This window comes from Ooceraea biroi, chromosome 12 (genome assembly GCF_003672135.1).
Source record: "Ooceraea biroi isolate clonal line C1 chromosome 12, Obir_v5.4, whole genome shotgun sequence".
NCBI lineage: Eukaryota > Metazoa > Arthropoda > Insecta > Hymenoptera > Formicidae > Ooceraea > Ooceraea biroi.
In genome coordinates, this window is record NC_039517.1 from 4,765,052 (window position 1) to 4,778,022 (window position 12,971).

The 12,971-nt window shown below is 42.0% G+C and overlaps 5 protein-coding genes and 1 long non-coding RNA gene across 12 annotated transcripts in view; 4 read left to right on the forward strand and 2 right to left on the reverse strand.

Moving 5' to 3' along the window:
• Window positions 1-43: 43 nt before the first annotated feature.
• Window positions 44-1,323, reverse strand: LOC105276606 (ATP synthase-coupling factor 6, mitochondrial). Its single transcript, XM_011334370.3, has 4 exons — window positions 1,206-1,323; window positions 635-783; window positions 314-444; window positions 44-183 (listed from the first exon to the last, which is right to left on the reverse strand). Exons 2-4 carry the CDS (start codon window positions 775-777, stop codon window positions 149-151), a joined length of 309 nt encoding a protein of 102 aa, XP_011332672.1. The 5' UTR covers window positions 778-783; window positions 1,206-1,323; the 3' UTR covers window positions 44-148.
• LOC105276605 (eukaryotic translation initiation factor 3 subunit D) lies at window positions 1,290-4,416 on the forward strand. 2 transcript variants are annotated; one of them, XR_893422.3, is made up of 5 exons: window positions 1,290-1,385; window positions 1,540-1,721; window positions 1,808-1,853; window positions 1,992-3,531; window positions 4,296-4,416. XR_893422.3 is itself a non-coding variant. In XM_011334369.3 (4 exons), exons 2-4 carry the CDS (start codon window positions 1,548-1,550, stop codon window positions 3,455-3,457), a joined length of 1,686 nt encoding a protein of 561 aa, XP_011332671.2. In that variant the 5' UTR covers window positions 1,290-1,385; window positions 1,540-1,547; the 3' UTR covers window positions 3,458-3,584. The 2 variants fall into 2 exon arrangements, 1 of the variants encoding a protein (XP_011332671.2); XM_011334369.3 differs by lacking the exon at window positions 4,296-4,416 and having other exon boundaries at window positions 1,992-3,584.
• Window positions 3,583-10,346, reverse strand: LOC105276604 (probable low-specificity L-threonine aldolase 2). 3 transcript variants are annotated; one of them, XM_011334365.3, is made up of 5 exons: window positions 10,256-10,346; window positions 6,020-6,107; window positions 5,442-5,559; window positions 5,045-5,128; window positions 3,583-4,722 (listed from the first exon to the last, which is right to left on the reverse strand). In XM_011334365.3, exons 1-5 carry the CDS (start codon window positions 10,261-10,263, stop codon window positions 3,821-3,823), a joined length of 1,200 nt encoding a protein of 399 aa, XP_011332667.1. In that variant the 5' UTR covers window positions 10,264-10,346; the 3' UTR covers window positions 3,583-3,820. The 3 variants fall into 3 exon arrangements, with proteins under 3 accessions (XP_011332667.1, XP_011332669.1, XP_011332668.1); XM_011334367.2 differs by lacking the exon at window positions 10,256-10,346 and adding an exon at window positions 6,724-6,811 and having other exon boundaries at window positions 6,020-6,125; XM_011334366.2 differs by lacking the exon at window positions 10,256-10,346 and adding an exon at window positions 6,188-6,277.
• Window positions 4,611-6,250, forward strand: LOC105276603. The gene is made up of 3 exons (XR_893421.3): window positions 4,611-4,739; window positions 5,454-5,524; window positions 6,045-6,250. It is a non-coding gene; the product is annotated as an uncharacterized LOC105276603 (long non-coding RNA).
• On the forward strand, window positions 7,075-9,447 carry LOC105276602 (eukaryotic translation initiation factor 3 subunit D). Its single transcript, XM_011334363.3, has 3 exons — window positions 7,075-7,326; window positions 7,423-7,468; window positions 7,772-9,447. The coding sequence occupies exons 1-3, from the start codon at window positions 7,153-7,155 to the stop codon at window positions 9,220-9,222; spliced, it is 1,671 nt and encodes a 556-aa protein (XP_011332665.1). The 5' UTR covers window positions 7,075-7,152; the 3' UTR covers window positions 9,223-9,447.
• Window positions 10,347-10,519: 173 nt separating the features above from the next.
• Window positions 10,520-12,971, forward strand: part of LOC105276601 (myosin heavy chain, non-muscle) — a 32,529-nt gene continuing 30,077 nt past the window's right edge. For all 4 annotated transcript variants that reach the window (XM_011334358.3, XM_011334359.3, XM_011334361.3 and 1 more), the window contains exon 1: window positions 10,520-10,914. In XM_011334358.3, coding sequence (XP_011332660.1) covers window positions 10,558-10,914 — 357 coding nt within the window. In that variant the 5' untranslated portion in view covers window positions 10,520-10,557. The remainder of the gene's footprint in view (window positions 10,915-12,971) is intronic.

Here is a 12,971-nt window from a genome sequence, read left to right on the forward strand (position 1 = left end):
TTTTTTAGGCTACTCGGAATAAAAAGATTGCGACGCTTTCTAATTGAAGGCTGAATATGTATATTTTTATGATGAGCTATTTAACATTTAATTTATATTCGGCCATCAGTATGCGAATGCTCTATGATGCATGATGTTTGACATACATTCACTTTTTCTCGGCACCTGTTTCCACTGGTGGATCTAAAACAAAGTGTAATATACATTATTTTAATTACATGTATATAAATGTTCATATATTCTTATAAAAATGGAACGTGTTATTGACACTTTTTGGATATAGTGATAAAGCTGCACGAATCGAGATGCATACCCGTGAATTTGAATTGTGGGAATTGTGCCATGTCTACTCCTTTACCGCCACCATATTGTGTATTAAGTTTTTCCAAGTTGGCTTCTCGCTCTTTCAAAAGTTCTGGGCTGACATCAACTAACTTGCCACCTCTGTAATTAGAAAGATTTCTTTGTGGTGTAAAGTTTATTCGTTTACTCATAATAAAAGAAATGTTTCTTAAATTATGGAGAAGAACGGTGGATAAATGCATACTCTCATCAGCTATGTCTATATATAATAATTTTTTACAATAAAAATTAATAAGATATAATTGTTCGATGGAACATAAGAAGCACTTACACACTCTTGGTCTTGTATTCCCGGAGTTTATCAAGAAACAGTTGTTGTATGGGATCAGTGGCCTTCTGCAAGGCAGGAATATTGGTACTAATGTCGCGTTTGATAAATTTTGGTACGCTGACGATGATACGTGACCTCAACATGATTGCCTGAAAATAAAGATGCAATTATATGTAACTTTCTACAAATTTGCATGCAGTTTACTTAATAATAAGAAAATTATCTTTTAGTTTTGTCCGATGAACCGTGATTGCAAACTATCTGAAGTCGATATTGAAATCTTAAGATTGAGCTATTTGGTTATCAAAAAATATAAATTGTTTCGAAACATTTATTTCATCAGATCATCAAATTTGATTATAAGACAATGATAGAAATTAATTATTAGATTTCTCTTATGTAATAAAAACGTAATAACTTTTGTTGGTTAGATCGATTACAAGAGGTTAAAGTTGAAGCTATAAATTAAACGCGCACACACATTATCCATTCATGAACAAGTTAACTCCGGCAATAATGTTATATCACGTATATATAATAACAATTATTTAATAAATTCTTTATTTTGCACCTGTAAATAAAATCTTCCAACAGGCTCTTCTCAATCACACTAGTCACTAGCAGAAGTGAAAAAGAACCTACGTTGACCCTAGATCGGTCTGCCGCCAGTTCTGACGTAAGGTAGGTCACGCAGCAGCAGCCGCGTCGTGTCGCATGGCTGTTTTACGGAATGGATTGATGTGACAATTAGGTTTGTTCTTTTTGGATTTGAATTCTTCTATACTATCTTACAATTCTGATTTCTCCTTCCTTCTACCTTCTATCTTTTCCGCCATGTATCAATTTTGTTCTACCTGTAAAAAGTAATAAAAAGGAGCTAATAAACAAAGATCTATTGCGGTTAGGCGTCGACATGGCGGACGCGGACGTGGTTCCCGAAGACACTGCACAGAAGGAAGAAGTCGCCGCGCACTTCCAAGCACCAGCGATACAACACAACCCGGACGGTTGGGGTCCGTGCGAGTTGCCGGACCAGTTTAAGGATATTCCTTACCAGCCATTTTCAAAAGGCGACAGATTAGGCAAGGTGAGTGTGCAAAGAGCGTGCTCATGCTTCGCATAATCGCCGTCGTAAGCTCGATTACTGACAAAATGCTGATCTGTTTCTCGTAGATTTCTGACTGGACCACGCCGGCCTTCCAAGACAAGAAGTTCCCAAGTGCGTATCTCGCTTACTTCGCTGCATGCTTGAGCTTGAACCTTAGACATATCCAACAATTTGATCAGTCTTTTTGACATTTTTATGTTGCGCATATTGTATTGCTACACGTATAAATGATATGTTGTTTTCTTTCAGACAAATATGCATCACAATTTGGTTCGGGCAGTCAATACGCTTATTACCACGATGAAGACGAGACCACTTTCCACTTGGTGGACACCACACGTGTGCAGAAGCCCCCGTACCAACGCGGTCGCTTCCGTCACAACCAACGCAACATGCGTGGTCGTGGCGGCCAGCGCGGTGGAATGAATCAGATGCAGCAACTGGGAAAACTTAAGTTAAGAGAGCGAGAACGCAAAGGACAAGCGAAGCGTTGGGGCAGGCAACAAGGTCTACGCAATTACAAAAATCAGCCGCCCATTAAGATACGCGATGCATCCGTAACGGTGCGACCCGATTGGACAACTATTGAAGAAATGGATTTCCCTCGATTGGCCAAACTGTCATTGCCCGGCGTGAAGGACGGTGAAGATGTACTTTGCTGCGGTTCGCTCGAGTATTACGATAAGACGTACGATCGTGTCAACGTCAAGAGCGAAAAACCACTGCAGAGAATCGATCGCGTCTTCCATACGGTCACCACGACCGACGATCCGATCATTCGTAAATTATCGAAGACTGAAGGCAACGTTTACGCCACTGACGCGATTTTGGCCACCATCATGTGCTGCACCCGCAGTAATTACTCCTGGGACATAGTTATCGAGAAGATCGGCGATAAGCTGTTCTTCGACAAGCGCGACAACACAGAGTTTGATCTGTTGACGGTGAACGAGACCAGCGTTGAACCGCCGCAAGAAGACGGCAACTCGCTGAACTCGCCGAGAAATTTAGCCCTCGAAGCAACCTTTATCAACCATAATTTTTCGCAACAGGTACTCAAGTCGAACGAGCCACGTTACAAATTTGAAGAGGGCAATCCGTTCATCTCGGAGGAAGAGGAGAGCGACGTAGCCAGCGTGGCTTATCGGTATCGCAAGTGGGATCTTAACAATGGCATAGTGCTCGTCGCGCGATGCGAGCACGATGCAGTGATGCAGGGACCCAATAACGAGAATCAATTCCTGACCATTAAGGCGTTGAACGAATGGGACTCGAAAGTAGCTAACGGTGTCGAGTGGCGTCAGAAGCTGGACACGCAGCGTGGTGCAGTCTTGGCTAACGAATTGCGCAACAATGCTTGTAAGCTCGCAAAATGGACCGTACAAGCACTGTTGGCCGGTTCGGATCAGCTAAAATTCGGATACGTATCGCGTGCCATTGTACGGGATTCCAGCAAGCACGTGATTCTCGGCACCCAACAATACAAGCCCAACGAGTTCGCGACGCAGATCAATCTGAACATGGACAACGCTTGGGGCATCTTGAGATGCATCATCGATATTTGTATGAAGCAGAAGGATGGCAAATATCTCATAATGAAGGATCCGAACAAGCCTATGATCCGATTGTACGATATTCCTAATAATACTTTTGAGAGCGAAGGCGAGGAGGATGAGGACGATGACGAGCCCGTAAATGATGCGTTCCAGAGTTAATAACATCCACACTAAGTTCATTCGTCATTAATTGGTTACGACGATATTACATGACGTTTTTACTCATACCTTTGGTAAGTTGCAACAGATTTCTTGTCGAAGAAATAAATGGGAGACGATTTCAACGTATTTGTTATCGTTTACTTTGTTATCCAACTATTTCATAATAAGATTAATAGATTCTTTTCTGCATAATATTAGCACAGCGGTGGATAGTTTTATAAAAGAATGTATGTAACAGGATTTAAGTGCTCAATATCTATTTCATACTTTAAACTGTTATATTTCTCAAACAATGGGCATTTTAAAGAAAGCGTGCATATACAATGAATTATTTGAACTTTGCGAAAAAATTCAGGCTGTTTAATTGCTGCCCAATTGCTTGATAACGTGTCTCAATTTACGTATAGCAGCATCCACCATTGAATCGTTAATATCATAGTGGAGAACCATCCTCACTAATGTGTCCGTTAAAGCCAAGCATCTGATTATGATTTTGTCGTCTTCGGCAGAATCGTTGACCTGCCGGAGCCTCTCGATGAAAGTCACAGCGGAAACGTCACCCTTGCTCCCTTTTGCTTGCTTTTTCTTCGAGTTCACGGTTACGAAAATGATGTTGGTCTGCACAGTCCTCGTGTCCACGCTGACTATCTTGGAATCCAACTGATTGATCGCCCGCGCAATTGTCATCGCCCTTCCGTGGTCCTCTATCAATCGCGGCACCGATTCTTCCAGGGCGACAAGCCCGGCGGCAGCGATCACGCCAACTTGTCGCATCGCACCGCCCAATACCTTGCGTCTCCGCCTCGCGTTAACGATGAAGCTTTTACTTCCGCAGAGCACGGATCCCACAGGAGCGCCCAATCCCTTACTCAGGCAGAAGGTGACCGAGTCGAACGGGGCGACCAGATCTTTCACTGGTACCTTTGACGCAACGGAAGCGTTCCACAATCGCGCCCCGTCCAAATGCATCTTTAGATCATGCCTCTTCGCCACCGCTGCCAAATCTTCGATCCACGACTGAGGAATGACCTTCCCGTTGAGCGTGTTCTCGACAATGATCAACTTCGAGATTGGCTCGTGCATTCGATCCGTGCGGATCGCGCTCTCGAGGCTCTCAAGGTCGAATGTGCCGTTTTCGTTATTGGGCAAGGTGCGAAGACTCACCCCGGCCAGCTGCGCCGCGCCAGCTTGCTCGTGAAGAAACACGTGCGACTCTTCTCCACAGTAGGCCTCGCTACCGCGTACATCACAATGATTCATGACTGAAAAGGGTGAGAGAGTAAGTATGCAGGTAAAGAATAATTTTTTTCAAGATGAAAGTATATCTGATGAAATTTCGCCCGTTCTTTTGAACAAAATTAAGACTGATTTATTTAGAAACTTGGTGATAAAGTAATGGAAAGCTCAGTTATCTATGTTATTATTATAATTTAAATAAGAATGCGCGTTTCAATTTTTTATTTTTTTTATTTTTTCAATTATGTTAAATAAGTCGAATGTAACTTTGATTTTTTTTAATGTTAAAAGAATGTCTAAAAGAAGTGAAGATATGGAATTTTCGAGAAATAATAATAAGCTTCTTACCAGCGATCAGATTTCCCATTGTACCGGAACTAACAAAAAGCGCATCTTCTTTTCCGAGTAGCTCCGCGGCTTTTCTTTGTAAGTCTAGAAAATTATGCAAATAATCAGCCAACGTCAAGAAATGTAATAAATAAAAGTATTTACATTGTTAAAATTGTGCGACCAGGATCAAGGGAAAATAAACATTTTTTGTAAAAGAAAAAAAAGAAAATAGAGTAAATTTTGTTTTTATTTTGGACGTGAAATAATATACGTTTACACAGCACGATATTCGTAGTATATTTTATATTTAAATTTAAATAAATTATAATTTAAATTATTATATTTAATAAAATATTATATTTAAATATATTAATATATAATATATTTATCTTTTGTTATCTATTTTTCTTGATACCTGCTACCGTAGGATCTTCCTCGTAGATGTCATCTCCCACTTCTGCTTCATACATGGCCTTCCTCATCGCCATAGTTGGCTTTGTAAGTGTATCACTTCGTAAGTCGACGATAATAGCCTAGTAGAGTTAAATTGCTTAATGGATCATTAAATCGTGTCGGTTTTCATGAAATGTTACGTAAAGTTAACGTGGCAATATTCAACTCTTTTGTTCGTGAGCTATGTTCGTAGCTTTTGAAACTGAAGTTTTGCATCTCGCAGAAAATTATTTTTCCACGCAAGCTCTACGTAAATTTTCATGCATGCATGCAACATCAAACATAAAGCTTTTCTACATCTACCCAGCTGCTGACGAATCTCTCCCTCAAAAAAGAGAAAATAAACAAAATTTCTTCAAAAAGAAAACACCGAATTAATTTGCGTGCCTAATACCTGCATGCATATTTCCACAATATATTAGATTGTGTCACATATTGGCTCGTACTATGGTTGATTAATTTTAATTATAATAAATAACGTTTGAAGAAATATAATATTGAAATAATAATAATAATGACATGCTTCTCTTTCCCACTTACATTTTTTTCTTTCGCATAATTACAGATATCCTTATTCACTCCGCCGTAAGACATGGTGCTAGCACGTAAGTGACCGCGTACGTCGAATCTGCTTTAACGACTGATACTATAGTAAGCACACGATGTACTTTAAAAAAAATGTACAGATAAGATACTCAAAGATAGTACCTCAATATCAACGTTAAGCAATCGTTAAGCAAACGTTAACGAATGCTGAAAAATTTATAATTTTTTCTAGACCTAAAAAGATTTATTTATGTAATTCCGAGAAGGTCCAACCTCTGATTCTCATGAAATCCGATGAGATTATCCTAATATAAGATTGTCTATAATATTTATTCCAAATACTCCTAAATGAACATATTTAAAAGATTTATTGGCGCAATTAAAAATTGACTAAAATCATGCTAAAATAATGATCACACTGGGCTAGGTTGTTATGGGGTAGGTTATTGCGTTATTGCCTTTTTGCAAAAGCTAAACGCAATAACGAACAATGAATTTTTCACTAAATACATTTTACACCAAGAGTAATAAGTTTATGGTGGAATTAACAGATGGTGCTCACTAGTTTAGCAGAAACTCCATTATCTCATATTAGGAGCATATCTCATAATAGGGAATTCTCCTCTATACACACACACAGTAATAATTTTACATTACACGTTAATAATAAGTTAATAATTGAAAATTTAGTACTTCACTTTTCATTGTGAAAGTAAAACCTATTTAGCTAGAAAAATTTTAATGACTGGACGAAAGGGCGCTGGGATAATGCTCTCAGCGTATATCTCATATAGTGGCGCCCCTGAGACAGCGTTCGGCGGCTCGGCCGTCACGCGTCGAGCGTTAGTGGGGGAATGATAGGCGTCGCTTCTGAAATCGGCCCGAAAAGGGCAACCAATTCCGAGCACTGCTCTAACCTAACGTAACGATTGTTCACGTATCGTTACGTATCGAAATATCGAAAATATCGATACTCGAATGTTAAAGTACCAATAGTTGAAATATCGATATTATATCGCTCAACTTTATTAGTAGCGAAGAAGCTCGTGGCACGTGCACTGTACTGCGAGTGTAGCTGGCTGATGAATTGAGCGATCAATGCGCAACAATTGTGGTTAAGTAGCACCATGGCGGACGTGAACGTAGTGGCTCCGGTTGAGTCTACCGAAAAAGAGGAGGTCGCGCACTTCCACGCGCCGGCGATCCAGCACAATCTGGAAGGTTGGGGTCCGTGCGAGCTGCCGGACCAGTTTAAGGATATTCCTTACCAGCCATTTTCGAAAGGCGACAGATTGGGCAAGGTAGGCATGACGATGTTCGCGATACGTGGCGTTTGGCTATGCGTGTCGCATTGTTAACCGATTTACTCACGACCTGCCGATTTGTTTCCCCTGCAGATCTCTGACTGGACCACACCGGCCTACCAGGATAAAAAATTTCCAAGTACGTATCTCGCTTGCTCTACTGCACGGTTTACTGCGTTCGACGCTTCGATCGAAACCTTGTTGCCATTTCTATGTTGCATATGTTACATTTTGACGAGACTACGATCCATCTGCGCGATTATTAAATGTATTGTCTAAACCTCCGAACTGCAAAATTAGATATATATAATTAGATATACAAAAAAGTAACAAAAGGAGAAAAGGTCCATATAGATATTGTAGATGATGGAATCCATCATTTTGAGCAAAAATATTCATTTTTCAAACTTCACATATAAGTAATATGTTACTCCTTTTTTAGACAAATATGCATCGCAATTTGGCTCAGGCAGTCAATATGCTTATTATCACGACGAAGACGAAACCACCTTCCATTTGGTGGACACCACTCGCGTGCAGAAGCCCCTGTATCAACGCGGTCGCTTCCGCAATCAACGCAACTTGCGCGGCCGTGGCGGCCAACGCGGTGGAATGAGTCAGATGCAGCAACTGGGAAAACTTAAGTTACGAGACCGAGAGCGCAAAGGACAAGCGAAGCGTTGGGGCAGGCACCAAGGTCACAGGAATCAGCCGCCCAAGATACGCGATGCCTCCGTAACTGTGCGACCCGACTGGGTAACTATCGAGGAAATGGATTTCCCTCGATTGTCCAAACTGTCCTTGCCTGGCGTGAAGGACGGTGAAGATATACTTTGTTCCGGCTCGCTCGAGTATTACGATAAGACGTACGATCGCGTCAACGTCAAGAGCGAAAAACCACTGCAGAGAATCGATCGCGTCTTCCATACGGTCACCACGACCGACGATCCGATCATTCGTAAATTGTCGAAGACCGAGGGCAACGTTTACGCCACTGACGCGATTTTGGCCACCATCATGTGCTGCACCCGCAGTAATTACTCCTGGGACATAATTATCGAGAAGATCGGCGAGAAGCTGTTCTTCGACAAGCGCGACAACACAGAGTTTGATCTGTTGACGGTGAACGAGACCAGCGTTGAACCGCCGCAAGAAGACGGCAACTCGCTGAACTCGCCGAGAAATTTAGCCCTTGAAGCAACCTTTATCAACCATAATTTTTCGCAACAGGTACTCAAGTCGAACGAGCCACGTTACAAATTTGAAGAGGGCAATCCGTTCATCTCGGAGGAAGAGGAGAGCGACGTAGCCAGCGTGGCTTATCGGTATCGCAAGTGGGACCTTAACAATGGCATAATGCTCGTCGCGCGATGCGAGCACGATGCAGTGATGCAGGGACCCAATAACGAGAATCAATTCCTGACCATTAAGGCGTTGAACGAATGGGACTCGAAAGTAGCTAACGGAGTCGAGTGGCGTCAGAAGCTGGACATACAACGTGGCGCAGTTCTCGCTAATGAATTACGCAATAACGCCTGTAAGCTCGCAAAATGGACCGTACAAGCATTGCTGGCCGGTTCGGATCAGTTGAAATTCGGATACGTGTCGCGTGCCATTGTACGGGATTCCAGCAAGCACGTGATTCTCGGCACCCAACAATACAAGCCCAACGAGTTCGCGACGCAGATCAATCTGAACATGGACAACGCTTGGGGCATCTTGAGATGCATCATCGATATTTGTATGAAGCAGAAGGATGGCAAATATCTCATAATGAAGGATCCGAACAAGCCTATGATCCGATTGTACGATATTCCTGATAATACCTTTGAGAGCGGAAGCGAAGAGGATGATGACGATGACGAGCCCGTAAATGATGCGTTCCAGAGTTAAGAGTATTGGCCCTAAGTACCTATGTCATTAATTTGTATCACTGATTGGCCAATAATTGTGATCGTATCTTTGTAAAGGCACAAGAGTATTAAGAGTACATAAAGCAAATAAATAATGGAAAGTTGAACACAATATTTTGTATTACAACAATGTTACTGAGCTACTTGGTAAATATGTTCACGTGTTAAATAATTGCATGAAAGAATACATACAAACTTCAGTTGCTTAATATTCTTTCTATATATTGAACTCTATTACTATAATTACTATGTATGATTTATATAATATTATACAGTCTACACAAGATCTATTTTATTATTTGTATTAAAACAAGATTGTGGTCCTATATCTCGCAATTTTGTTTAGTAACTTTTGAATTATATGAGATAAATAAAAAACCTCAAGAGTAAGATTTGTAGATTTTTGTTAAATTAAAATTAATCGAGGATCGAACTCGATGAGAATGATCGACCGTAACCACCATAACCAACTTGAACCTTGCTAGTACCTGCATGTCCCCAGTATCTGGTGACATCGCTTGAAAACGAACGGACGGGAAATGACGAGGGCTGGGATAAATTCAAGAAAGCGAATGTCAGCATGAGACGAGATGAGATTAAACTGAACGGCGGACGATCACGCTCAATGACAGTCGGCATAGCGTGATCAACGGTCGAGATTTGCGCAGGCGGACGGTGAGAATAGCAAGTAAACGAGTGAGAGAGAAAGTAAAACGAAGAACGAGGGGGAGAAAGAAAGGAAAGGAGAGCGATCACTACGCGTCTGCGCAGTGCGAAAGAGAGAGAGAGAGAGAGAGAGAGGAAACATCAAGTCCGCGCCCGCGTATTTTGGCCGCGAACCTTTTACGCGCACGGTCATCCATCGCCGATACGACTCCGGTGTTTCCGAAAATGAGAAGGCGCGACCAGCAGTAACGGGCCGATCGCAGACGCGCGCGAGAGGGGGCGGGCTGTCCATCGGCGGTGGTGGTGGTAATGGTGATGTGATGTGATAGTAGTGGTATAGTACGTACGGTGCCATCGTCGTCGCGCACTCGTCGTTGGTCGCGCACCGTGGCGACAGCTAGTAACGGCAGCCGCTGTCGCGCGTCGTCGTCGTTGAGGCTCGGTCAGGTTCGGCCGCAAGCCGAGATCGTGTGTCGCGTACGCGAATAGGAAGCGCAGTACGCAGAGCAGTTACATCGGCCGGTCGATTGCAGTAGGGCGTTCGTCGTGCGCGAGGAACGGAAGCGGCCGCGAGAGAAAGGCGAGTTGGTCGGATCGAGGCAGCGCAGCAGCAGCTTTGCCGCGTCGTGTGCGCGCTCGCTAAACAAAGATGGCGGACATGGACTCGAGGGTGGACCGGTCCGATCCGGAGCTGCGTTTCTTGTCGGTCGACAGGAACAGCTTCAACGACCCGGCTACCCAGGCGGAATGGACGCAGAAGAAGCTGGTCTGGGTGCCGCACGAGACGCAGGGCTTCGTCGCCGCCGGCATCAAGGGCGAGCGCGGCGACGAGGTCGAGGTGGAGATCGCGGAGACCGGCAAGCGTGTGCTCGTCGCGAAGGACGACATACAGAAGATGAATCCGCCCAAGTTCGACAAGGTCGAGGATATGGCGGAGCTTACCTGTCTCAACGAGGCGTCCGTGCTGCATAATCTCAAGGACCGATACTACTCCGGACTGATTTACGTGAGTGTGCAACTTCATTATGTTCTCCTGGTGCACGCACATCTTGCACTCCGGTGCGACACTCCTACGACGATCTTCCCCCCTTGGGTTTCAGCGGTTTTTCCTCTCCGCGAACCGGCATTTTCGTCTATCATTTCGCGAACGCCATTTAAATTTCGTCGTCGAATCCTCGAAGGTTCGACGACGTCACGCCGTGGGTCGGTTAGGACCCGCGGGTTCCTAGCGTTTCAACAGGCTTTCCGGCACGCTACTCGAGAAATGCGAAAGTAAATTATGCACCTGTGCAAATGTGTGCCGTAAGGGCATTTTCAACGTAACGATCTGTAATGAATGTAATGAGAAACTTTTGAAACTGACTGTAGGCCGAGATGAAACGGATGTGAGGAAGAATTTGTTTGCGCCGTTTCCTTCGAGGAAGGAAAACGCGAGAAACACCGGAAAATTACGAGTTTCGCTCGTAATTGGCTTAATGTGACTTGACATGTCATCTCGAACGTTATTTTTTTATGATTTTTCCTAGATGAAATTTTAGAATTTTACCGCTAAAATTCTATAGCGTATACTTTTGCGGTCTTCTCCACCGTGGTTTTCTTTGAAGATCTTTGAAGTTTCGCAGGAGAAAGAAATTGGTATATGGGCCTATTGAGAGTCGTTGCAGTGCAGGTGTAAGCGCAGATGTGCGCGCCGGTCTTTCCATACTAACGAATCCCCTAGGGCCGGTTTCTCGCAACGTCGGTTAACCCTGAGCTCAAATTTAAATTGTCTCCTCTTGGAATTAGAAAAACACGAAGAGACTACTAAATAAAATTAAACCGTAGCTGGAATCAGTGTTTGTAAAATTAACTACAAACGAATGAAATCTCTCTTTTCTTCATTAATTTTTCTGTCATAACCAAGATTGCATTTTCGAAAAAAACAAAGTTAAGAGTTCCATCGAATCCAAATTTGGTTGAAATTTTAGCTGAGATTTAATTCAGACGACATAAACAATTTTCTAAAACAGTTGAACATAAAATTTGTTTGAAAGAAGATTGAGTAGTTGGCGCCAATCTGTCAAGCGCTGTTAATTTCAATATTTCTCTCGATGAAGATCGGCTTTTCGAAAACTGACTTTATCCAAGGCAAAACGCGTTATGAGATTGATATGTTCGTCGAAGCAACGATGAGTCACCGCGAGTCGACGAGAGCTCGACTTCGAAATCGAGTTGGCATTGTTAATACGCACACACATGGAAATTAATTGTCGATAGCGAAATTACGCGAATTCACGGTTACACTTGAGTCGGAACGGCGGCTTCAAAATATTTACGAAGCGACAGCAGGAGCTCACGCAATATAAAAACGGTATTCACGCCACTGCCAAGCCATAGTTCGCCACATTCAACACATTTAGAATCGTTCCCTTTTTATATTAACAGAAGTAAAGGAGAAAATAAGTAAATCGATAGCTTGGAAGTAGAATACACTATAGCTGGAGTATAAAAGAAAAAACAATTTCGCAGAACATTTGGTTTTCTGTATTTAAGAATGATTTTTATTTAATTGTGATCTAAGTAGAAATTAATATATTTATAATGTTTACTGTATATAGTTAATATAGTAAACAATTGCAAGATTCTTTTACTGTAGTGTGGAATCCTATAAGTTTCAAGATGTCATGAAAAACATATTCCAACCTTGACTGGATGTATTCATTTTTAATGACATATCGATTGTTTTTTAATTAAGAATATCAAAGATAGAACATGACAAACTAATGGATAATAATTGTGTTTGGAAAAGACATGTTAATATTTTGAACTTTTTATTAAGTGAAAATTTGTTAATATTAGCTATTTTCTCCGTATAACAGAATACGTATATCATATATTTTTACTTAATAACATATTTTCCTACGATTACAAATATATCTTTTCATCGTGTTGCAATGATGTTAAAACAAAAACATTGGAGCAAGTATCGATGAGATCTTGTTTCTCTCTGTGACGAGAATTTATTAAAATAAAATTCAGAACTATATATATTTCATTTTCGCGTATTTTCATCGATTATTGGAG

Coding starts and splice junctions, on each gene's coding strand:
- LOC105276604 (XM_011334365.3), bottom strand. Junction 5,560..6,019: donor ATTATGCGAAAGAAAAAAAT/GTAAGTGGGAAA, acceptor TAACTCTACTAG/GCTATTATCGTCGACTTACG. Junction 5,129..5,441: donor GGAAGATCCTACGGTAGCAG/GTATCAAGAAAA, acceptor ATAATTTTCTAG/ACTTACAAAGAAAAGCCGCG.
- LOC105276605 (XM_011334369.3), top strand. CDS start 1,548: ATGGCGGACGCGGACGTGGTTCCCGAAGACACTGCACAGAAGGAAGAA. Junction 1,722..1,807: donor AAGGCGACAGATTAGGCAAG/GTGAGTGTGCAA, acceptor TGTTTCTCGTAG/ATTTCTGACTGGACCACGCC. Junction 1,854..1,991: donor CCAAGACAAGAAGTTCCCAA/GTGCGTATCTCG, acceptor GTTTTCTTTCAG/ACAAATATGCATCACAATTT.
- LOC105276606 (XM_011334370.3), bottom strand. CDS start 777: ATGTTGAGGTCACGTATCATCGTCAGCGTACCAAAATTTATCAAACGC. Junction 445..634: donor GAATACAAGACCAAGAGTGT/GTAAGTGCTTCT, acceptor TTCTAATTACAG/AGGTGGCAAGTTAGTTGATG. Junction 184..313: donor CCCACAATTCAAATTCACGG/GTATGCATCTCG, acceptor ACTTTGTTTTAG/ATCCACCAGTGGAAACAGGT.
- LOC105276602 (XM_011334363.3), top strand. CDS start 7,153: ATGGCGGACGTGAACGTAGTGGCTCCGGTTGAGTCTACCGAAAAAGAG. Junction 7,327..7,422: donor AAGGCGACAGATTGGGCAAG/GTAGGCATGACG, acceptor TTTCCCCTGCAG/ATCTCTGACTGGACCACACC. Junction 7,469..7,771: donor CCAGGATAAAAAATTTCCAA/GTACGTATCTCG, acceptor CTCCTTTTTTAG/ACAAATATGCATCGCAATTT.